Source organism: Hypanus sabinus (assembly GCF_030144855.1).
Source record: "Hypanus sabinus isolate sHypSab1 chromosome X2 unlocalized genomic scaffold, sHypSab1.hap1 SUPER_X2_unloc_4, whole genome shotgun sequence".
Lineage (NCBI taxonomy): Eukaryota > Metazoa > Chordata > Chondrichthyes > Myliobatiformes > Dasyatidae > Hypanus > Hypanus sabinus.
Genome location: NW_026779004.1, coordinates 746,676 through 772,848, shown reverse-complemented (window position 1 = coordinate 772,848; position 26,173 = coordinate 746,676). Strand labels below are relative to the sequence as shown.

Genomic DNA, 26,173 nt, shown 5'->3' with positions numbered 1-26,173 from the left:
ATAGTCGGGATTGGTGGCGACGACCACGCATGCGCAATGATTTATCAGGCGAGAATCTGCAGATCCTGAACCCAAAGCAACAGACACAAAATGCTGGAGGAACTCAGGGGGGCAGGCGGCGACTCTGGAGAGGAGTGAACAGTCGGTGTTTCAGACCGAGACCCTTCAGGACTGGAAAGGAAGGGCGGGAGTCAGATTGTGGGGCGACGTGAGGTGATAGGTGAAAACGGGAAAGGGGGAGGCGTAAAGTCAAGAGCGGTGAAGTCGGTGAAAGAGATATAGGGCTGGAGAATAATAATAATAAATACTTTATTGATCCCGAGTGGGAAATTCTTTCGTTACAGCAGCAATATTTAAAATCGGACTTAACAGTGTGAAGACTTTACAAAAAATAGAGAATAATAACATACACAGTAATACTGTACCAATGTGCAATAATAATGCATGAAACAATATTGCAGAGACTATTGAACTATGATCTGTCGCAGAAAGATGTATTAAATTAACTTTATGTTTTTACATCCTTCACATACATGTGGAGTAAAACTGTTACTCCGTCTAAATGTGTAATGTGCAATCATAGTAATTCATAATAATTTATGATAAACAGAACAGTCAAGGTGACATAGAAATGCACTCAAATCAGCGTGAGTTAAGCAGTCTGATTCATGGTGGAAGAAGCTGTCCCGGAGCCTTGGTCCTGGCTTTTCCGCTGCGGCAGCTTTGCCCCGACGGTAGCATCTGGAATATATTATGATTGACGGGACTCAGGTTCCCAATGATCCTACGGACCCTTTTTACACACCTGTCTCTGTAAATTTCCTGAATCATGGGAAGTTCACAACTACAGATGCGCAGGGCTGCCCGCACCACTCTCTGCAGAACCCTTCCATTAAGGGAGGTAAAGTTCCCATACCAGGCAGTGATGCAGCCAGTCAGGATGCTCTCAATTATGCCCCTGTAGAAAGTTCTTGGGATTTGGGGGGCCCATACCAAACTTCCTCAACCGTCTGAGGTGCCTTTTTCCCCGCACATCTTGTGTGTACAGACCACGCGAGGTCCTCAGTGATGAGGATCCCGAGGAGCTTAAAGCTGTTTGCCCTCTCAACCCCAGATCCACTGATGTCTCTAGGGGTTAGCTCGTCTCCATTCCTCCTGTAATCCACAACCAGCTCCCTTGATTTTTCGACATTGAAGGAGAGGTTGTTTTCTCGACACCAGTGTGTCAGAGAGATGACTTCTTCCTTGCAGGCCACCTCATTATTGTTTGAGATTAGGCCAATCAATATGGTGCTGTCGGCAAATTTAATGAACAGATTGGAGCTGTGGGTGGCCGGTTAGCAGATGAACTGTTGTATGTGGTTATTACATCTGATAGGAAAGAGCTTCTGTAACGGTCCTTGTGACAGCGGTGCTGAGTGAGTCTGTTCGAAAGGGTGCTCCGCTGCCTGTGCAGTCGGTCATGGAGAGGATGTGCCCGATTGTCCGTAATGGATGACCATTTGTTTAGTGACACCACTCCTCTCCACCACTCACTCATAAGAGCCCCGGTTGTGGCCAAGGATGGTTCCAACCTTTCTGATGAGTTTATTTTGCACCGATGCTGCTCCCCCTACGTAAAGCGGCAAAGAAAACTACAGTTACATCAACAGACTGGTAAAACATCTCCAGCATCCTGCCTGACACATTCAAGGATCTCGGCTTCCTTAGAAAACGGGGACCGCTCATCCCCTTCTTGTAAACAGCCTTACTTCTGTTACTTGTGTTCTCAGCGCCAGGTTCCAGTGGATTTCACTGAGTTACATCGAAAATATTTCAGTCACGTCTCCGGCTGAGATGAGACACTACTTCAAGGATCAACAACTGATATATCGGTGTTTCAATGGAAATATCTGGTCACTCCTTAAATATCCGGACATAGATGTGTCCGGAATTTGAGAATTCCCGGACACAAATTGCTGTTCCTTTCCTGTAGAAAGATTTACAGAGGACACCAATGGATGAAGGACTGAATTTCGGGGACGGCATGGTCGTGTACTTTGGTAGAAGAAATAAAAGGGCAGACAGTTTTGTAACTGGAAAAAATATTAAAAAATATAAAAAATTAAAGGGACTTCTGAATCCTCGTGTAGGATTCCCTGAAGGATAATTTGCAGGTTGAGTCGATGTTGAGGAAGTTCTCTGTGATGTTGACATTCACTTCGAGAGGAAAAGCAAGGACGCATTGGTGAGGCTTTACAAAGAGGCCTCACGTGGAGCATTGTGAGCAGTTTCCGGCCCCATGTCTAAGAAAAGATGTGCTGACATCGGAAGGGGCTCATAGGAGCCACGGGAATTTGAACAGGACCCCACTAAGTCTGTTGACGGGACATTAACCGTCTGGACTTCAACGTCCTCTCTCCAATTCCAGCCTCACTCCGTCTGAACGTTGGACTCTCCACCCCCACTGCACTGATCCTAAACTCACCATCAAACCTGCAGATAGCGGAGGTGCTGTAGTAGTCTGTCGGACTGACCCATACCTTGCAGAGGCCTATCACCAACTCTCAGACACCTCCTCCTACTTACCCCTCGAACAGGACCCCAGTAAGGAACACCAGGACATCGTCTCCCACATCATCACCAACCATCTTGACTCTGGGGATCTCCCAGCACCCACCACCAACCTCATACAGTAGCTGAGCCTGCTGGGCCTGAACACCTCCCTGTGCAACTGGATCCTAGATTTCCTGACTGGGAGACCTCAGTCAGTCCGAATCGGGAGGCAGCATCACCAACACCATCACTCTGAGCACGGGGGTCCCCCAGGGCTGTGCGCTCAGTCCAGTGCTGTTCAGTCTGCTGACCCACAACTGTGCTGCAACACACAGATCGAACCACGTCATCAAGTTCGCCGATGACACAACCGTGGTGGGTCTCATCAGCAAGAACAACTAGTCAGCTTACAGAGAGGAGGTGCAGCGGCTAACGGACTGGTGCAGAGCCAACAACCTGCCTCTGAATGTGAGCAAAGCGAAAGAGATGGTTGTTGTCTTCAGGAGGGCACGGAGCGACCGCTCCCCGCTGAACATCGACGGCTCCTCGGTAGAGATCGTTAAGAGCACCAAATTTCTTGGTGTTCACCTGACGGAGAATCTCACCTGGACCCTCAACAGCAGTTCCATAGCAAAGAAAGCCCAGCAGCGTCTCTACTTTCTCCGGATGCTGAGGAAAGTCCATCTCACACCCCGCCCCCCCCAATCCTCATCATATTCTACAGAAGTTGTATTGAGAGCATCCCGAGCAGCTGCATCACTGCCTGGTTCGGCAATTGCACCATCTCGGATCGCAAGACCCGGCAGCGGATAGTGAGGTCAGCTGAGAAGATCATCGGGGTCTCTCTTCCCGTCATTACAGACATTTATACTACACACTGCATCCGCAAAGCAAACAGCATTATGAAGGACCCCATGCACCCCTCATACAAACTCTTCTCCTTCCTGCCGTCTGGGAAAAGTCTCCGAAGCATTTGGGCTCTCACGACCAGACTCTGTAACAGTTTCTTCCCTCAAGCTATCAGACTCCTCAATAGCCAGAGCCTGGACTGACCCCTTGCCCTACTGTCCTGTTTATTATTTATTGTAATGCCTACACTGTATACAGTCCTGGGTAGGTAATGGTAAGGAGTGAAAGTGAGCTTTGTAGGCAAGAGAGTGGGGAGGGCGGAGGGACAGAAATGGATGGGTATGTAGTGGGAGGTGCCTCATCTCATCTTGCCTTGATGACGGATGCTGCTTTTCCTTTTGCTAAGGCAGACGTTGATGGACTTCCGATCGGTCAGGGCATGAAAGGATACGCAGTGAAGGCAGGAAAATGGGGCTGGGAGGAAAAATGGATTTACCATGATGAAGCGGCAGAGCAGTTTTGATGGGCCAAATGGCCTAATTCTGCTTCTGTCCCTCATGGTCTTATGGTCCAAGAGCAGCCTCTCATTCAATGAGAGCAAGAGCAATGAGCTGGTTCTGGACTTTGGAGGAGGAAACAGGAACCCATGAGGCAATCCTCATCGAGGCTCAAAGGTGGAGACGTTCAGCAACTTTAAATTCCACAGTGTTAACATTTCAGAGGATCTGTCCCGAGCCCGGGACACAAGTGCAATTACAAAAAAGCGGGAACTCTCTGTCCTCAGTAGTACGGCCCAGCACATCATAGTGGATGTGGCCCAGCACATCACAGGTAAAACTCTGCTCACGACTGAGCACATCTCTGTGGAGTGCTGTTGCAGGAAATCAGCATCCATCATCAAGGACCCCCACCACCCAGGCCATGCTCTCTTCTCAATTCTGCCATCAGGAAGAAGGTGCATGAGTCTCAGGAGCATCAACCCCAGGTTCAGGAACAGTTATTACACTCAACCAACAGGTCCTGCTTTCTTTTTACAATATTTTTATTCAGAAGAAAAAAAAAGATTTACAGAGTGCAACACATAGATACATCTCATCATAACGTGTACATTCATATATTGTAATAATATTGATCAAGATGTTATAGCATAACACATAAAGGTATAGCACTCGGTAATCAAAAATTTAAAGACAGATCAAATCATAAAATAAATGTTATATATATATATATAAAGTCAACCCCCTACCAACTACCAAAGAAAAAAGCTGATGGATGACAATGGATTAGAAAAAAAAAACATATTCGCTTAAGAAGAGAAGATAAAAATATACATCAAAGTCTGTGCACTGTTAAACTTTATAAATTGGAAACGTTATTTAGGAAAGGTCCCAAAATATCATAAAAAGATTGTTTCGAATTTAAGACTGAGCAGCGGATCTTTTCTAAATTTAAATACGACATAATATTACGTAGCCTTTGAAGATGTGTAGGACGGGTTGACTCCTTCCATTTAAGCAAGATTGCTCTTCTTGCTAAAAGAGAGGTAAAAACTAAAACCTGTAGGTTAGGAGTATTTAAAGTTATGCCTTCATTTGCAATAATACCAAACAAGGAAGTAAGGGGATTTGGATCAAATTGGATCCTAAAAAGTTGGGAGAAGGTATGAAATACTTCCCGCCAAATCTTTTCAATTGTAAGGCAAAACCAAAACATATGAATTAAAGAGGCATCAGCAGAGTTGCATTTATTAGAAAGTGGAGAAACATTCGGGTAAAAACTGGACAGCTTCTGTTTAGAAATGTAAGCTCTATGAAACACTTTAAATTGTAGAAGAGAATGACGAGCACAGAAAGATGATTTATTAACCTGTTTAAAAATTTTATTCCATCTATCATCAGAAATCTGACAACTTAGGTCATCCTCCCAAGCGTTTTTTTTATTTTATCTAAAAAGTCTTGTCTAGAATCAATCAACAAGTTATAGATACTGGTAATAGAACCATTAACAAAAGGTGTTAAATTTAAAAGATCTTCCAGTAAATTTTTATCAGGACCTATAGGATAAGTAGCTAATTGGAAATGTAGAAAATCTCTAATTTGAAGGTATCTGGAAAAATGTGATTTTGGGAGTGCAAATTGATTTGACAATTGGTCAAATGATGCAAGAGATCCTGAGATAAACAAGTCCCAAAAACACTTAATACCTAGTTCATCCCAATCCTTAAAGACTTTGTCAGTCATGGAAGGGATTAAAAAAAATAATTAAGGAGATTGGGAGATGATAATGAAAAATTCTCTAAACCAAAAAAATTTCTAAATTGAGACCAGATCCCTAAACTTTGCTATTCCCACAACGAATGGACACAATCAACAGCTCTTCATCTCATGTCTTTGATGTTTATTTCTGGGTTATTTTTTGGTTTTATTTCTTTTGTATTTGAATTTTGTTGTCTTCTGCACATGGTTATTTTGTTTGTCCTGTTGGAGGCGATCTTTCATTCATTTTATAATGGTTCCTGAGTTCACTGAATTTACAACATAATCAAATCACAGGATTATACATGGTGATGTGCCTATACTTTGATAATAAATTTACTTTGCACATTTTAAATTGTACATTTCAATTTGTAAATAACTCTGAAACACAAGAGCGGGTTGTGAGCTCAGTCTGCTGGGTAAATGATTTTGTTCTGATCTGAATAGTCGGCCCAACACTGTGACCCGTCTTTCAAGGCACACCAATTACTGGAAATATTCCTGCATCGAACTGGAAAGCCTCAAGTACTCTGTCTCTCTGCTCAAGCATGCAAACACACGTAGACATACACACACACGGGCGCGTTTCAGAACGTCAACAATTATACCAGTGCCCAAAAATACCTGGGTGACCTGCCTCAACAACCATCGCCCAGTGACGCTCACTACTGTGATGAAGTGCTTTGAGGGGTTGGTCATGGTCAATCAACTCCTGTCTGTGTGCAGGGATCCACTGCAATTTGCCAATCACTACAATCGGTCAACAATTCTCACTGGCTCACAATCAGCATCAGATCACCCGGACAATAGCAATACACAAGATAGGCTGATGATTACAGCTCAGCATTCAACACAGTCAGACCCTCAATTGTAATCAACAAGCTCCAAAACTTGGGCCTCTGTACCTCCTTCTGCCACTGGATCCTCACCAGGAGGACTTTGTGGAGTTTGTGGAGTGTCTAAGGGATGTATTTTTGGAACAGCTTGTGCTTGAGCCAACCAGGAACGAGGCTATTTTGGACTTGGTGATGAGAAATGAACAGGAATTGATAAGTGATCTTGAAGTAAAGGAGCCATTAGGAAGTAGTGATCATAACATGATAAGTTTTTATCTACAATTTGAGAGGGATAAGGGCAGATCAGAGGTGTCAGTGTTGCAAATAAATAAAGGAGACTATGGAGCCATGAGGGAAGAGCTGGCCAAAGTTAAATGGGCGGATGCCCTGGCAGGAAAGACAGTGGATCAGCAGTGGCAGATATTCTTGGGGATAATACAAAAGATGCAAAAGCAGTTCATTCCAATGAGAAGGAAGGATTCAAAGAGGTGGAAGTCAGAGATTGTATAGCATTAAAGAAAAAGAAGTATGACAGGGCGAAATGAGTGGGAATACAGATGATTGGGAAAGTTTTAAGGAACAGCAGATCTTAACTAAAAAAGCAATATGGAGAGAAAAAAATAAGGTATGAGCTCAGTCTAGCCAGGAATATAAAAGGGGATAGCAAAAGCTTTTTTAGCTATGTGAAGAGAAAGAAGATAGTTAAGAACAATGTTGGCCCCTTGAAGAATGAATTGGGAGAAATTGTTATGGGAAACAGGGAAATGGCAACAGAATTTAATGCGTACTTTAGATCTGTCTTCACCAGGGAGGACACAAGCAATCTCCCAGTTGTATGGATGGGCCAGGGTCATAAGTTATCAGAGGAATTGAGATAGATTGACATTAGGAAAGGAACTGTGATGAGTAGACTGGTAGGACTGAAGGCTAATAAATCCCCTGGTCCAGATGGTCTGCATCCGAGGGCTCTAAAAGAGGTGGCTCAGGAAAATGCGGATGCATTGGTAATCATTTTCCAATGTTCCTTAGATTCAGGATCAGTTCCTGAAGATTGGAGAGTGTTAATGTTACCCCACTTTTCAAGAAGGGAGGGAAGGAGAAAACGGAGAACTATCGCCCTGTTAGCCTAACGTCAGTCGTGGGGAAGATGCTTGAGTCCAGTATTAAGGACAAAATAGTGGCACATCTTGATGGCAGTAATAGGATTAGGCCGAGCCAGCATGGATTTACCAAGGGCAAATCATGCTTGACTAATCTGTTGGAGTTTTTTGAGGGTGTAACAGGGATGTTAGACGAGGGTAAGCCAGTGGATGTTGTGTACCTAGATTTTCAGAAGGCATTCGATAAGGTGCCACATCGGAGATTGGTGAGTAAAATCAGAGCTCATGGCATTGGGGGCAGGGTTTCAACATGGATAGAAAACTGGTTGGCAGATAGAAAGCAAAGGGTAGCAGTGAACGGGTGTTTCTCGGTCTGGCTGGAGGTGACTAGTGGGGTACCACAGGGCTCTGTATTGGGACCACAGCCCTTTACGATTTATGTCAACGATTTAGATGAGGGCGTTGAAAACTATATCAGCAAGTTTGCTGACGATACTAAACTGCGTGGCAGTGTGACATGAGAAGAGGACGTTAGGAGAATACAGGGAGACTTGGATAGGCTCGGTGAGTGGGCAGATACTTGGCAGATGTCATTCAATGTGAATAAATGTGAAGTTATCCACTTTGGAAGCAGGAACAAGAGGGCAGAGCATTGTCTGAACGGTGTAGAGTTAGGTAAGGGAGAAATGCAAAGAGACCTAGGAGTCCTAGTTCATCAGTCAATGAAGGTGAATGAGCAAGTGCAACAGGCAGTGAAGAGGGCAAATGGAATGTTGGCCTTTATTACAAGGGGAATTTAGTACAAGAGCAAAGATGTCCTTTTGCATTTGTACAGGGCCCTGGTGAGATCACACCTGGAATATTGTGTACAGTTTTGGTCTCCAGGTTTAAGGAAGGACATTTTGGCAATTCAGGAAGTGCAGCCTTGATTCACTAGGTTGATTCCTGGGATGGCAGGGCTGTCTTACGCAGAGAGATTGGAGAGATCGGGCTTGTACACGCTGGAATTGAGGAGAATGAGAGGGGATCTGATTGAAACGTATAAGATAATTAAAGGATTTGATAGGATTGAGGCAGGAAATATGTTCCAGATGTTGGGAGAGTACAGTACCAGAGGGCATGGATTGAGAATAAGAGGTCAGTTATTTAAAACAGAGTTGAGGAAGAGCTTCTTCTCCCAGAGAGTTGTGGAGGTGTGGAATGCACTGCCTCGGAAGACAGTGGAGGCCAATTCTCTGGATGCTTTCAAGAAGGAGCTAGATAGATATCTGATGGATAGGGGAATCAAGGGATATGGGGACAAGGCAGGGACTGGGTATTGATAGTGAATGATCAGCCATGATCTCAGAATGGCGGTGCAGACTCGAGGGGCCGAATGGTCTACTTCTGCACCTATTGTCTATTGTCTATTGAGACCCCAGACTGTGTGAATCAGAAATAACATCTCCTCCTTGCTGACAATCAACACTGGCACACCTCACCGATGCATGCTCAGCCCACTGCTCTACTCTCTCTGCACTCACGTCTGTGTGTCTAGGCTCATCTACAAACTTGCTGATGACACAACTATTGTTGCTGGAATTTCAGACGGTGACGAGGAGGAGTACAGGAGTGAGATAGATCAGCAAGTTGAGTGGTGTCACAGCAACAACCGTGCACTCAGCATCATGAAGACAAAGGAATTGATTGTGGATCCAGGAAGGGGAAGTCGAGGGAACACACACCAGTCCTCATCGAGGGATCAGAAGTGAAAAGGGTGAGCAGTTTCCATTTCCTGCCTGTCATCATCTCTGAGGAACTATCCTGGGCCCAACATATTGATGCAGTTACAATGAAGGCACAACATCGGCTATATTTCATTCGGAGATTGAGGGGAATCAGTCTGTCACTAAAGACACTTGCAAATTTCTACAGATGTACTGTGGAGAGCATTCTAACTGGTTGCATCACTGCCTGGTGTGGAGAGGCCACTGCACAGGATCGGAAAATGCTGCAGAAAGTTGTAAACTCAGCCAGCTCCTTCATGGGCACCACAGCATCCAGGACACATTCAAAAGATGATGCCACAAAAAGGTGACATCCATCATTAAGGACCCCAATCACCCAGGACATGACCTCTTCTCATTTCTACTATCAAGGAGTATGTACAGGACCCTGAAGACACACTCCCCGGTTGAGGAACAGCTTCTTCCCCACTGTCAGATTTCTGAATGGACAATGAGCTGATAAACACTTCCTCAGGATTTTCCCTCGCTTTTTGCACTACACTTTAAATATAATTTTATACATACTTATTGTAATCTGTAGGTTTTATTAATAAATAATGCAATCTGCTGCTGTCAAATTTCACCACATACGCCGCTGATATTAAACCTGATTCTGATACACAAACACACACAGCTGGTCTCAGACATACAACATTCCCACATTCCTCCCTTTGTGACACCCTGTTTGCTCCGTGGCCCCCGGTATGAAGCTCAAACTGTTGCAACACCTGCCCTTTAAATTCATGGCTGAGGCTGTGTTGTGTCTGTTCACTGTTTGAGTTCGATATTAAATGAAGAGCATTGAATGGGAAGGAAGGTTTGAATACAAGAATAAAGATCTCCTCTGAAGGTATATGTTGTCCTGGTGAGAGCGTACATGGAACACTGTGCACAGGTCTGGTCTCCCTCCCCGAGTCAGCCTGTGGGATGAAGGGAATGAAGAGATTTCCCAGATTGATTTAGGAGGTGAGGTAGTGTCCTCGGAGAGATTATACTGACCGGGTCTCTCTCAATATTGGAGAAATAAAAGGCCGTCTGACTGAGACAGACACAGTCTCACAGTGTATTGACTCTCTCACCAGGACCCCGTATACCTTCAGAGGAGATCTTTATTCTTGTCTTCAAACCTTCCTTCCCATTCAATGTTCTTCATTTAATATCGAACTCAAACAGTGAGCAGACACAACACAGCCTCAGCCATGAATTTAAAGGGCAGGTGTTGCAACAGTTTGAGCTTCATACCGGGGGCCACGGAGCAAACAGGGTGTCACAAATGCAGGAATGATGTTTCCTTTGGCTGTGTTGAGGAACCGGGGTCACAGAATCTGAGCGCTGGTTCCACACCTTATGGGAAACTTCATTCCAGCTCTTCTGCTGTAAATATCCTGTGAGATTCTATTTCTCTAATTCTGAGACAGGAATGTGATCTGTCTCAGTCAAACCACCTCCAATTTCACTCATTTTGATACAGTCTCAGTATGATGATTTGTTGTGGGAGCCTCTCTATGGACCAGTGAGTGCAGTTGTCCTGTGTTGTTCCACAGCCCGATGGTTGAGGGGTAGTAACTGTCCCTGACCCTGGTGGGGCAAGTCCTGAGGCTCTTGTACCTTCTACCTGATTGCAGCAGTGAGAAAAGAGCCTGCCTGTGTGGTGAGCCTGATCACAACCGCCTGTATCACCGTCCCCTCTGGCCTGTCCTATCCGGGACCAAAGGGATTGTGGAGAGTAAATGTGGTACTCTGTCGAGTATCACTGTGATCCATCCACTCCGATCTGCCCCATCCGGGAACAAAGGGATTGTGGAGAGTAAATGTGGTACTCTGTCGAGTATCACTGTGATCCGTCCCCTCTGGCCTGCCCTATCAGGGACCAAAGGGATTGTGGAGAGTAAATGTGGTACTATGTCGAGTATCACTGTGATCCGTCCCCTCTGGCCTGCCCTAACCGGGACCTAAGGGATTGTGGAGAGTAAATGTGGTACTATGTCGAGTATCACTGTGAACCGTCCCCTCTGGCCTGTCCTATCCGGGACCAAAGGGATTGTGAAGAGTAAATGTGGTACTCTGTCGAGTATCACTGTCATCCAGGCTCTCTTCCTGCCGCTTATTATTCTTGTCTGTGAATGCAGTGCGACAATCTCTGGCCCAATGTCCCCTCTTTCTACAAACCCCTTTTCTGTCCTTAGCCAAGTGTCCTCTTCATCTGCACCGTCCGCACGATCCTGACAGCCGTTCTGGGTTCTTCGCTGGTACCCGAACTCCATCTCCTCACTACCGGTTCTCTGTGCACACTCTCGCTTTTCCCCAGTCCCTTTAAAGAGTCAAATGCACTCCCTATTCATCAGAATTTATGTCACCCGGTGCCAGGTCTGACACAGGGAATTGAGATTAGTTAATTTAAAGGAGTGGGCAGGCTTGGGCCTGAGACAGTGTAGAAAAGTCTGCACTGCCAGCTGGACACATTGATCTGTCCAGGGGTTTGCCGGCATTGGACTCTCACATATCCTTAAAACGAGCTATAAAGTACGCAAGGGATTCTCTTTTTTTCTGTAGCTATCGGATAAATTCTCAAAATCTGCATGCAGTCGGGCTGTCATTCAAATGGGTTCCCTTACCTCAGCGACCCACCATGACATGGCTTGTATTACATCAGCCCCTCTGGTGGCTCCCGGTCACCTTCAGGCATCTGCCTGGGAAAGGGGAACCCACTCCCTGTCTCTGCCCAAGAGCTTCCTTATATAACCCTGAGGAGAGGCACGAGTCCCTGGGTAGGGTCTAGAAAGGGGAACCCACTCCCTGTCCCTGCCCGAGAGGTTCCATATATAACCCTGAGGAGTGGCACAAGTCCCCGGGCAGGGTCTGGAAAAGGGAACCCACTCCCTTTTTCAATGAATTCAGTTAAAGCCACTGGTCCGGACTGTTATACTGCTGAATTTTTTAAATCCTTTTCTTCTACACTCACTCCTTGGCTTTGTAAAATTGTTAAAGATGCGTTAACTGTAAGTAAATAACCACAATCTTTTTATGATGCCTCCATTTCTCCAATTCTTAAAAAAAGTTGAAGACCCCACTGAATGTGCATCCTATCGGCCAATATCCTTGCTGAATACGGATTCTACGATTTTTTCCAAAATTTTGGCCACTGCATGAGAAAATGTATTCCCTCAAATTATCTCTGAAGATCAGACCGGATTTATTAAAACCTGTTATTCATCTTTTAACATTAGAAAATAAATTAATATAATCTATACTTCATCTAAAATACCAGAATGTCATTTCCGTAGATGCTGAAAAAGCGTTCGATAGAGTTGAATCATTATATTTATTTAATACGTTGCAGAATTTTAATTTCAGCTTGAAATTTATATCATTGATTATATTAATGTATTATAAACCTTTGGCTTCGGTTCTTACCAGTAATCAAAGATCTTTTTATCAGTTGTCCCCTGGTAAGAGGCAAGGCTGCCCTTTAAGTCCTCTATTATTTGACATTGCTTTGGAAACTTTAGCCGTTGCCATTTATGAATCACCTAATATTTTTGGTATTACCCGTGGGTAAGGGACTTATAAGTTATCATTATATGCTGATGATTTGCTACTATACATATCTGACCCCGAGAGATCTATTCCTGCTGTTTCATCCTTGCTTGCTCAGTTTAGTAGCTTTTCTGGCTACAAAATGAATTTTAATAAGAGTGAATTATTTCCATTAAATATGCTAGTTCCAATTTATAAACACTTACCATTTAAAGTTGTGACAGATCATTTTACTTATTTGGGTATTAAAATTACCAAGAAACATAAGGGTTTATTTAAAGTTAATTTTTTACCTTTAATTGAACAAATCAAGCAAATTGTTACCAGGTGGTCCCCATTATCTCTGTCATTGGTTGGTCGAATTAATACTAACAAGATGATAGTATTACCCAATTTTTTATATTTAATCGAAGCATTACCAATTTTTATTCCTAAAGCTTTTTTTGATATTATTGATTGCAAAATATCTTAGTACATGTGGCAGAATAAAAATCCTACATTAAGTAAGAAATATTTACAGAAGCCTAAGTAGGAAGGTGGTTTTGCTTTGCCAAACCTAAGATTTTACTACTGGGCAGTTACCATCTGATAGTTAATATTTTGGACACGAGAATTGGTCGTAGTACCTTACCCACAATGGGTAAATTTGGAGTGTAAATCTGTACAAGGCTTCTCATTGTTTTCTATTTTAGGATCTTTGCCTCCTTTTGCTTTATCTAAACAAAATAAACAAATAACTAATCCTATAGTTAAACATACATTAAGAATATGGTTTCAATTTTGTAAATTCTTCGGCTTGAATAAGTTTATCTTATCAAGCTCTCTGATATCTAACTTTTTTTTCCAGCCCTCTTTTATGGACCCAGCCTTTGTGTTATGGAAAACAAAAGGTATAACATGTTTTCGTGATCTATTTTTAGATAACAGTTTTATGTCCTTTGAACAGCTATCCAGCCTAAAACTCTTTTTTTTTTTAGATACTTGCAAGTTAGAAATTTCTTGAATGTTAGTCTTTTCTGAAATTATGTCCAATGGACATTACAGAAAAAAATCTGGCTCTGAATCCTTGCCAGAAGGGTTTAGTAGCCATCATTTATAATACGATCATGAAAATACAGCCAGGACTATGAGAAAAAATTAAGAAGGAATGGGAAAAAGAACTTCATTTTCTTATACTCACAGGGCAGTGGGAGAACATTTTACAATTAATCAATTTTTCTTCTATTTGTGCTAAACATGCCTAATACCATTTAAGGATGTTCATAGGGCTCACATGTCCAAGGATAAACTCGCTCGATTTTATTCTTATGTTAATCCAGCCTGTCACAGATGTCATTCTGAAGTTGCTTCATTGACCCACATGTTCTGGTCTTGCCCCTGTTTGGAAAATTATTGGAAAGATGTTTTTGGTATTATTTCAACAGTTCTGAATATCAAATTGCAACCGCATCCTATTTCTGCAACTTTCAGTTTACCAATGGTGGATAATAGTCATTTATTCCCCCCTCAGCCCGGCGGATGATTGCATTTTTTTACATTAATGGCTAGATGATCTATCCTATTTAACTGGAAAGAAATTAATCCTCCAACTATATTTCAGTGGTTTTCTCAAACTATTTCTTGTTTGAGTTTAGAAAAAAATTCGAAGTGTTGTCTTTGACCCTTCAGTTAATTTTCAAGAAATTTGGAGACCATTTATTCAACATTTTCATATGAGCTAAATTTACTTTTCCAAAACTTTACTTTTAATATCCTTAATTATTTGGTTGGAGGTGCGGAGTTATTGACGTTACTGTGTATAATTGATATAATGCAATGGCCCATGTCGGTTAGGATTTGTTTCATTTATTTTCTCCATTTTTTGTAACACCTATGAGTTTGGGAGGTTATTATCATCTATTTGTATTTATACCTTAACCTATTAATTATTTACTCTCAAGCTCTTTGTATTCGTGTTTCATTTATGTTTGTTTAAACTCAATAAAAAGATTTTAAAAGGACTACTCTGAGGAAAGGGTGGAATAGGCGCAACGGGCCGAATGGCCGGACATGCTCCTGTTGGTTATTTTCTAAAGCACGAGTTTACCTTTGCGCCTTGTTCTCCCTTGGCTTTCAGCCGTTCGGATTGCACAGGGGAGCGGTGAGAGCTCCGGAGATCCACCGGCAGCCGCTGCGGGGCAGCTCCCGTCTCCCAGCAGGACGGGACGGGTCTGGGAGACAACTCCAGACAACAGGCCCCGATCCTCGGCGGGGAAAGGCCGGGCGCCCTCCGTGCAGCTGAAACATCTCACGGAATCTCCGCCGGTCGCTTCAGCTCTGCCTTCGAAAGGATTCACGACCCGCCGGTGGTGCAGCCGAAACCCGAGGCGCAGCTCCCGGTCTCCGGCCCACTCGGTCCCGGTCCAAACAGCGTCCCGCCCACTGACACCCCTCAGCCAATGGCAGCATCCCTCTCCCAGCGGTGATCGCTGATTGGCTGTGTGTGTCAGAACGGGCTGCTATTGGGAGCTGGAGATGTCAGTCACAGTTTGTTCCCAGAATTAAAGGAAAATCCCCGAAACTCAAATTTCAAAAATAAATTTTATTATCAGAGTCCAGATAAGTCACCACATTCAACCCCGAGAAGCATTTTCCTGCGGACATACTTAGAAAAAGTATAGAATAGTAACCATAACAGAAGCAGGCAGTGAAAGATCAGCCAGAGTGCTTAAGGTAACAAACTGTGCAAAAACAGAGAAACACCGATAAATAACAACAGCATGAAATAACCGCAGCGGCTGCTGGTGGATCTCCGGAGCTCTCACCGCTCCCCTGTGCAATCCGACAGGCGGAAGGCCAAGGGAGAACAAGGCGCAAAGGTAAACTCGTGATTTAGGAAATAAGAAACAGGAGCAGGGGTTGCCTTTCGGCCCGTTGCGCCAGTTCGGCCTTTCACTCCGATAATGGCTGAACTTTGACCTCAGGGACACTTTCTTGCAATGTTCCCATCTTCGCTCCGCCCTTCAATATTCCTTGTGAATTTAGAAACCTTGTGGGGAAAAAATCCAAAGATTCGCTGCACTCCTCATCTGCGACCTGTCAGACGACATCGGATTCTGAGTCTGTGACCTTATTCAACACCCAGTGAAGAAAAACGCCATTCCTGCCCCACCCTGTCAATACCCTGTCAGACTGTGTCTGTCTCAGTCAGACCACCTCTTATTTCTCCAATTTTGAGACAGGCCCAGTCAATGTAATCTCTCTGAGGACACTACCGCACCCCCCAAATCAATCTCTGAAACTTCTCCTCATTCCCTTCATCCCACAGGCTGACTCCAGGAGGGAGACCAGACCTGTGTACAGTGTTCCATGTACGCTCTCACCAGGACCCCATATACCTTCAGAGGAGATCTTTATTCTTCTATTCAAACTTTCCTTCCCATTCAATGCTCTTCATTTAATATCGAAATGAAACAGTGAACAGACACAACACAGCCTCAGCCATGAATTTAAAGGGCAGGTTTGCAACAGTTTGAGCTTCATACCGGGGGCTACGGAGCAAGTAGTGTGTCACAAAGGGAGGAATGTGAGAGTGATGTATGTCTGAGCCCAGCTGTGTGTGTTTGTGTGTGACAGAAGGCTCACTGATCCTCGGGCTGTTCCCAGGATGCTCTGGAAATAGACAGCGATTGCTGCTGGAAGATCATCAACTCGGGGAAAGACGCCCGAAACTTGTTGGCCTGCCATCACATCGAGATGTCTGGAGAGCAGCGGTTCCCAACCTGAGATCCACGGTTACTGGTATTGGTCCTTGGCATTAAAAAAAGTTTGCGAAGACCAGTCGTACAGGAATGCTGCCTACTGACACATTCCAGACGTCAGGGACACCATTGGAACTACAGGGGTCCTCTACACTGGACAGGGAGAGGCCGGGTTGGCTGAGGAAGCCTCACAGTTATGGTAGTAGTGAAGCACCCCAGGGGGCACATGGCTTCTCCTTTCATCTCAGCACTTCAATCGTCTTCCAGGGGAATGTCCTTCCGACCGCATGGATGAGGCCTTTGGAGATTCAGCTGACGTTTTTGTCGCACTGGAATTTTACAAGATGGGGTTGCCAGCCATACGGCCAACCGTCCTCCGCTCGTAGCCGGGCTTAGACAGTCCATGGATGCGTTTTCGTATCTGTTGTCTCTTTAATGTGTGTTTGATCCCACACTCAACATAGAAAAGGCCAGAATTTCCACTGAACACATCCAGCAAAACCACGTTGATTCCCTGAGCAAACACGAGGAAATCTGCAGATGCTGAAATTCAAGCAACACACACAAAATCCTGGTGGAACACAGCAGGCCAGGCAGCATCTATAGGAAGAAGAACTGTCGACGTTTCGGGCCGAGACATTTCGTCAAGACTAACCGAAAGGAAAGATATTAAGAGATTTGAAAGTAGGAGGGGGAGGCGGAAATGCGAAATGATAGGAGAAGACCGGAGGGGGTGGGATGAAGCTAAGAGCTGGAAAGGTGATTGGCCACAGGGATACAGAGCTGGGGAAGGGAAAGGATCATGGGACGGGAGGCCTAGGCAGAACGAAAGGGGAAGGGAGCACCTGAAAGAGATGGAAAACAGGCAGTGATGGGGAGAGGGAGAGAGAAAAAAAAAGACGAACAACTAAATATGTCAGGGATGGGGTAAGAAGGGGAGAAGGGGCATTAACAGAAATGAGAGAAGTCAATGTTCATGCCATCAGGTTGGAGGCTACCCATGTGTTGTTCCTCCAACCTGAATGCGGCTTCATCTTGACAGTAGAGGAGTCCATGGATAGACATATCAGAATGGGAATGGGACGTGGAATTAAAATGTGTGGCCACTGGGAGATCTGCTTTCTCTGGTGGGCAGAGCGTAGGTGTTCAGCGAAACGGTCTCCCAGTCTGCGTCGGGTCTCACCAATATATAAAAGGCCACACCGGGAAGACCGGACACAGTATACCATACCAGCTGTCCTGACGAAGGGTCTCGGCCCGAAACGTCGACAGTGCTTCTCCCTACAGATGCTGCCTGGCCTGCTGTGTTCCACCAGCGTTATGTGTGTGTTGTGTGATTCCCCGAGTCTGCAGCGCGCGTAGTGGACAATCGCGGTACTGCAGGGGATCAGCAGCTCCCCGAAAGTGAAAGCATTCTGAATCAGGAAGTGCCGGAGTTAACATGGCTTCGAAAGGAGAGACCGAGAGTTTGAGCGAGGAGGTAATTTGTCCCGTCTGCCTGGATTTCTTCACCGATCCGATTATACTGGAGTGTGGACACAACTTCTGTCGCTCTTGTATCACACAGTATTGGGAAAGGGAGGAGAGAAACTCCTGCCCGGAATGTAGAGAGGAGTTTGCTGACCGCACCCTCAGGGTGAATCGGGCCTTAGCAAATCTGACACACAAAGTTCGGAATCTAAGCCTGAATCTGAAAGGGAAGGAAAGTAAACGTCACTGCGAGGAACATGAGGAAGAACTGAAGCTGTTTCGTGAAACGGACAAGACACTGATCTGTGTGATCTGTGCAGCTGCGCAGGAACACAGAGAGCATCGATTTGTGCTGATTAAAGAGGCTGTTAAAAACTATAAGGTAAAAACTAACGTTAATTTAACACTTAACACATTTCCTTTGTCCTTTGCAACACCTGACTCCTAACCTCCTCCCTCGTCGCCATTCAGGGCCGCAAACAGCCCAGTTCCTCCCGTTTCTTCCATGGTCGATTGTCCTCTCGTATTAGATTCCTTCTTCTCCAGCTCTTTATCTCTTCCACCTGTCCCCTCTCAGCTTCTCACTTCATCACCCTCCCCCACGTTCCCCCTCACGTTGTCTCACCCGTCACCTGTCAGCGGATTCTCATCCCAACCTTTTTATTCTGGCTTCTGTCCCATTCCTTCCCAGTCCCAAAGAAGGGTCTCATCCCGGAACATCGACTGTTTATTTCCCCTGAATAGATGCTGCCAGACTCACTGAGTTCCTCCGGCATTTTGTGTGATAATCGGGTTTGATCACCTGTTTCTTTTGATGCATCTTTGTTTCTATTTCCTTCACTCTCTGACTTCCAGGATCAGCTAAAATCTTCCTTAGACTCTCTCACAAAAAAGAAATCAGACTTCCAGGAAAAGGAGCAGCAACAGAAAGAGAAGATTTCCGGAGTTCGGGTGAGGCTTCCTGAGCGGAATTTCTGATATTATTGTCGAGTTTTGATCCATTTAATGCAGAATAGCCGAGTATCGCAGCTCCAGTGACCTGGGTTCGATCCTGACCTCTGCTGCTGTCTGTGTGGAGTTTGCATGCTCTCCCTGTGACCACGAGAGACTCCGACACATCCCAAGGACATGCTGGATGAATGGCTAATTACCGTTAACCCTGAAAAGGTGGGGAAGGTGTGTGTGAATCAGATGGGAGTTTATGGTTCAATATGTGAGAGTAGGTTTCAGGAAAACGTGAGGGAATGGTGTTGACGGGAATGCACTCAGAAGTAGCATGGACTCCAATAGACCGAACTTAACGACAAAAGGAAACAGAGCACAGCAATGCAGTATATTAATCTTCACCTTTCATTCAACAGGAACAGTCACACAGCCTTCAGTCCCACGTCACATCCCAGTTTGCTGAACTGCGCCAGATTATCACTGAGAAAGAGCAGAGCTTACTCAGGGATCTCAGGGAAGAAGAGAAGAGGATTCTCAACCCAATGGAGAAAAATCTTCTAGCACTTCAAGAGAATATAAGGATTATTCAGGAGGAAATCACTAAGTTAAAGGAACAGATGGATCAGAAAGATGGTGTGATATTTCTCAAGGTGAGGGATTATATTTCAATTTGTTTCTGTCAAAGGGCACTGAATGAACAGTGGTATATTTGAAATAAACACAGCACAGCGGCCAATTCTAACAAATCAATTGCCGCTGCTGGCGACCTCACACAAGTTGTTATACCTGCATGATGCACCCTCCCATCACTCTAATAATGACATTTCAAAATGTCCAAGATACGCTTTCAGTCCTTCATTCGCCAAATACAACCTTGAAGCGATGAAACTTCAAGGTAATTCATTGTAAAGTAAGCTGCAACACAGCGGTCAAGTACAGAATGACATCCGCCCGTCCCCAGCTCAAAACTGCCCAGAACAAAGTACAGATACGTAACTTTTTCCCTTCGCTTTTACCACGTCCCCACTCACATGATGAGTTACCATAATAAACACGTAACACAGAATACAATGCAGACAGAAAACAGATGCATTGCTCCTACACACAGCATTTACAAATGGCAGTAAACTGTTTCTCACCAGACAACTGATGCAACGATTCAGGGTTGTTGTTGTCCCATAATAATAAGATTATTAAGGGATTGGACACGCTGGAGGCAGGAAGCATGTTCCTGCTGATGGGTGAGTCCAGAACTAGAGGCCACAGTTTAATAATAAGGGGTAGCCCATTTAGAACAGTGATGCAGAAAAACTTTTTCACCCAGAGAGTGGTGGATATGTGGAATGCTCTGCCCCAGAAGGCAGTGGAGGCCAAGTTTCTGGATGCATTCAAGAGAGAGTTAGATAGAGCAGAGCTCTTATAGATCGTGGGGTCAAGGGATTTGGGGAGAGGGCAGGAACGGGGTACTGATTGTGTATGATCATCCATGATCACAGTGAATGGCTGTGCTGGCTAGAAGGGCCGAATGGCCTACTGCTGCACCTATTGTCTATTGTCTATTGTCTATTGTCCTAAAACTGGGCTTCCACAACTTCTGTACACCCCAGGACAAAATGCAAATCTCTCTGAAATTATTTACTCCGATCATAACACAGAGCTGCTGACTGTTTCCTTAATTACCACATTAAATATCCTCTGAAACTCCCATTAACACCCGGTTCCAGTCACAGGCTGTGAGAGTGTCTGATGCAGTTGGTGTGAGGGTCTCTCTGTCAATCAGTGAGAACAAAGAATTTGACCCACACATTAGACTTATCATCCATATCCGGTTTCCATCAGATTATGGAAACTTTCACTGTCTCTTTATTTTTTGGATATATTTCGCATGGGATTATATCCCATTCTCTATCATAAACAGGCCATTAGGTCCATCTTCTATCAGTATCCCTGCTTCACAATCCTCCTGCCACCTACTCACCGCACCCAGCAACAGTGCCCCGAACTCCCTGGTCCCTCACGTGTTTATCCAGCCTCCCCATTACAGTCAGTCTCTGCTGTTCCATTTCATCCACTCCTGTGGCAGCGAGTTTCACATCCTCCTCACTAAATTTCTTGTGGAATTTGTTAAAATCCATCTGGAATTACATCTCCCCACGAGTCTCCCCATAAATAGAGGAACTTCCTCCACCTGCACACAATCACATACATCACTGATCTTAAATTCCTCCATCCTATCAGACTGACTTCATATCCAGATGATAATGCACAGCCTGTCCTGTCTTCCCTGTAAGTTTCTTCCTCTCAGTAATGGTCTGACATTCAGAAACTTTCCCTGTCATTTACCCCATGGTTCTGTATTGTCCGTGTGTCTGAGTGATTGTGGGAGTGGGAATTTTCAACACCTTGTAATGATTTGGATGAAATTCAGGATGTGGACAGTAAGTCCAAGTCTAATCAGATTTGTGTTTTATTTATTTCAGGAGGAAGCTCGTCGGAACAGAAGGTAGGACAGGCTCTTTACTGAAACCCTGAATGGATTTGAAAATAGTTCAGAATAGCAATTTATAACCAGCAGTTTAATATTTACAGGATTAATGACGATGTCCAGGAATTGTCAGTGACAGATGAGACCCTACCGGTTGAAAAATTCGATCACCTCTATTTGTTGAACACAGTGCTTAGAGAAACACTTGATGCTATTAATCGAGGTAAAACTTACAAAGATTCATTTCTCCTTATTTATGAAGCTCAATTTAGTTTCAATTTGAGGCAAAGATTGTCTATAATACTGGGCTGAAGGGGAACTGAAGTTTATTCCACATCAACCCCACTGACTGGGAGGCATCACTGTCACATGGTCAGCTGGAGATGTCAGACCCCTGGACACACCAGCACAGGGTCACAATACAACCAATACACGGGACTGGCGGATGAACCACTGTGTTCCAATCCCAGGCGAATGCACTAACACACCAGTGCATAAGTTTGCATCCAACCAGAGGAACTGGTGTTGTGATGTTGTTGTGGCCATCGCGGAATCATGGTTGTAGTTGGGATCTGAATGTCCAAGGTTACACAATGTATCGGTGGTGTAGGAAGGTCGGGTGAGGGGGTGGTGTGGCTCTGCTGGTAAATCAGTAGCAAGATGTGACATAGGATTGGAAGATGTTGAATCTTGTGGGTTGAGGTAAGGAACTGCAAAAGTAAAAATGACACTGACACCAGTCATACACAGGCCTCCCAACAGTCAGTGGGTTGAGGCCCACAAATTACAACTGGAAATAGAAAAGGCTGATGAAAAGGACAATGTTATGATAATCATGGGAGATTTCAACATGCAGGGCAATTGGGAAAATCAGGTTGGTAAAGGATTTCAAGAGAGTGAGTTTGTTGAATGCAATGTGATGGCTTTCTAGAGCAGTTTGTCGTTGAGCCTACTCGGGGAACAGCTCTACTGGATTGGGTGTTATGTATCGAACCAGAGGTGAGTAGTTAAAAGAAACCTTAGGAGGCAGAGCTCACAACATGACCGAGTCCAACTTGAAATCTGATAAGGAGACAGTAAAGCCTGACATTGTATTATTTCAGAGGAGTAAAAGAAATTACAGTGGTCTGAGAGAGGAGTTGGCCAAAGCAAATTGGAAGGAGATGCTGCCAGGGATGAGAGCAGAGCAGAAATGGTGTCAGTTTCTGGGAAAATGAGGAAGATGTACTCCAAAAATAAATAAATACTCAAATGGCGAAATAGTACAACCATGGCTGACAAGGGAAGAAAAGTTAATGTAAAGGCAAAGGAGAGGGCATACAACTAAACAAAAATTATTCGGAAGGGAGAGGATTGGGAAGCTTTTAAATATCTACAGAGGGGAACTAAAAGGATGATTGGGTGGGAAAAAATAAACAAGAAATTGATTTGAATTGAACTGGCCTGGTTGAAGAAGCTGTCCCGGAGCCTGTTGCTCCCGGCTTTTATGCTGTGGTACCGTATCCCGGATGGTAGCAACTGGTACAGTTTGTGGTTGGAGTGACTCTGGTATCCAATGATCCTTCAGGCCCTTTTTACACACCTATCTTTGGAAAACAAGATAGCAAACAATATCAAATTATTTTTCAAGTATTGTAAAAAAATAAAACAGAGATGAGAGTGGATATAGGACAGCTAGAAAATGAGGCTGGATGCATAATAACAGAGGATAAAGAGATGGCAGATAAGCCAAATATTTTGCACCAGTATTCACCGTGGAAGACACCAGCACTGTGCCCGGTGTTGAAGAGTGTGAGGGAAGAGTAGTGAGTGCAGTTACTGTTACAAGGGAGAAGCTGCTCAAAAAGCTGAAAGCCCTAAAGATACATAAGTCACCCAGACCAGATGAACTGCACCCCAGTGTTCTGAAAGAGGTCGCAGCAGAAATTATGGAGGCATTCCAAATGATCTTTCAAAATCATTGGACCCTGGCATGGTGCCAGAGGACTGGAAAATGGCAAATGTCACTTGACTCTTTAAGTAAGGAGGAAGGCAGCAGAAAGGAAATTATTGACCAGTTTGCCTCACCTCTGTGGTTGGGAAGAAATTGGAGTCAGTTGTTAAGTATGAGGTTATGGAATACTTGGTGACACTGGACAAGATAGGACAAGTCAGCATGGCTTCGTTAGGGAATATCCTGCCTGACAAACCTGCTGGGATTCTTTGAGGAGATTACAAGCAGGATCGATAAAGGGGATGCAGTGGATGTTGTATATTTGGAATCTCGGAAGGCCTTTGACAAAGTGCCACGCATGAAGGTGGTAACCAGGTTAAGAGGCCATGGTATTACGGAAAAGTTACAGGCATGGTTAGAACATTGGCTGATTGGTAGGAAACAGCGAATGGGAGTAAACGGAACCTTTCCTGGTTGGCTGCCAGTGAGTCGTGTTCCACAGGGACACAGGTGTTAGGACACCTTCATTTTATGCTGTATATCAAGAATTAGCTGATGGAATAGACAATAAGATATAGGAGCAGAAATAGGCCATTCGGCCCATTGAGTTTGCTCCAATATTCAGTCATGGGAAGACCCAATTCTTCCGGTTATCCCCACTCCCCTGCTTTCACCCCATACCATTTGATGCCCTGGCTAAATGAGAACCGGTACATCTCTGCCTTAAATATGCCTTGGCCTCCACAGCCACATGTCGCAACAAATTCCACAGATTCTCCGCACACACTGACTAAAGTAATTTCTCTGCATCTGAGTTCTAAAAGGACGTCCTTCAATCCTGAAGTCATACCCTCTTGTCCTAGAGTAGATGGCTTTGTTTCCAGGTTTTGCAGATGATACGAAGATTGGCGGTGGGGCCGGTAGTGTTGAGGAAACAGTTAGTCCTGACAAGGACTTGGATGAGGAGAAAGGGAAAGAAATTGGCAAATTATATACAATGTTGGAAAATACATGGTCCTGCACTTTGGTCATAGAAATAATGTGCAGATTTTCAAATGGGGAGAAAATCAAAAAAATCTGAGACGAAATTGGACTTAGCAGTCATTTTGCAGAACTTCCTAAATGGTAACTTGCAGGTAGAGTCAGTGGTGAGGAAGGCAAATCCAATGTTAGCATTGAATTCAATCGGTTTAAATAGCATTCATTTCAAGAGCAGGGATGTGATGCTGAGGATTTATAAGGCACTGGTGAAGACTCACCTTGTGTATTGTGAACAATTTTGGGCTCCTCGTCTAAGAAAAGATGTGCTGGCATTGCAGAAGGTTCATTTCATAAGGATGATTCCAGGAATGAAAGGGTTATCATACAAGGAACGTTTGATAGCTCTGTGTCTGTACTCGCTGGAATTTAGAAAGATGAGGGGGAATCTCATTGAAACCTTTCAAATGTTGAAAGTCCTAGAAACCTTTCGAATGTTGAAAGTCCTAGACAGAGTAGATGTGGAAAGGATGTTTCCCATGGTGGTGGAGTTTAGGACAAGAGGGCACAGCCTCAAGACAGAGGGGGAATCTATTTAAAACGTGGAGAAATTTGTGCCAGCAGCTGTTGAATTTGTGGAACCTGTTGGGTGTATTTAAGGCAGAGCATGATAGGTTCTAGATTGGACACAGCATCAAAGGTTACGGGGAGAAGACCAGGTAGTGTGGCTGAGGAGGGAAAAAAGGATCAGCAATTATTGAATGGCGGAGCAGACTCGATAGGAAAATGGCCTAATTCTGCTCCTATGTCTTATGGTGATCAGACCACTACATTGAAGCATTGTGAGAATGAGCTCGGACACACCAACAAGCATTGACATGGGTCAAGATTTCATCTCGGGAGAAGCACACACAGCATAACCGGCCTGGCAAAGCTCCCTCACACACATACACAGGAAGGACTGGCAGATTGTAGTCAGAGCCTCAGCAATGTACGTTGTTATTTCCCTCAGTAACCTGGAAACCAGTCTCTTCAGAGACAGTCATTTATTCATTTAAACAACTCAATCACGTGTGACACATTGTCAACACACACCAGACATGTGATGACACACTGTAACATAAAAATTCTTCAATGTGCACACTCTCCTTCAATGTGTATACACTCCACACGGATATTTACCACAATCAACACACACACACACACACACACACACACACACACACGATATACTATCAGAGTGTGATACACAACCACAGAAATAGGCACAAATTCCCATTTAGGATTGAAATCTGCCGTCCTTACCCAGTCTGTCTGTTCTGTGTCACTGAGCTGCCCTCTGACGTGACGTCACATCAACACTTCACAGACAGACTCCGGGGTGAGATTCCTCAGGAGGATGATCTGGGAGGGTTTGATGGATGTTGAACTCACGGCCCACTTCATCAATCTGCAAGACTAAGATGTCTTCTTGAGCATGTCCCATTTGTGTGTGTTTGCCCCCCGCCCCCATCCCTCTAACCATTTCCCATCTGTGTATTTATTTTAAAATATGTTATTTTTTACCTGTTTCGACAGCGTCTGAGGGCAAATTCCGTTCACCAACCTCCCTCTCTCTGAGAATGTTACCCGATTTCCCATCTCACTTTCAATCTGAGGCCTCTGGTTCTGTACTCCCATTTCTTGGAAAAAGAACGTTATTTAAGCTCCTTAGAATTATTTACCTTGATAAGGGGTCATACCT

General features: G+C 44.4%; 1 protein-coding gene across 3 annotated transcripts in view; it reads left to right on the top strand.

Moving 5' to 3' along the window:
* Positions 1-17,970: 17,970 nt before the first annotated feature.
* Positions 17,971-26,173, top strand: part of LOC132385898 (E3 ubiquitin-protein ligase TRIM39-like) — a 33,078-nt gene continuing 24,875 nt past the window's right edge. For all 3 annotated transcript variants that reach the window (XM_059958137.1, XM_059958136.1, XM_059958138.1), the window contains exons 1-5: positions 17,971-18,470; positions 18,944-19,039; positions 19,450-19,683; positions 21,514-21,536; positions 21,623-21,741. In XM_059958137.1, coding sequence (XP_059814120.1) covers positions 18,060-18,470; positions 18,944-19,039; positions 19,450-19,683; positions 21,514-21,536; positions 21,623-21,741 — 883 coding nt within the window. In that variant the 5' untranslated portion in view covers positions 17,971-18,059. The remainder of the gene's footprint in view (positions 18,471-18,943; positions 19,040-19,449; positions 19,684-21,513; positions 21,537-21,622; positions 21,742-26,173) is intronic.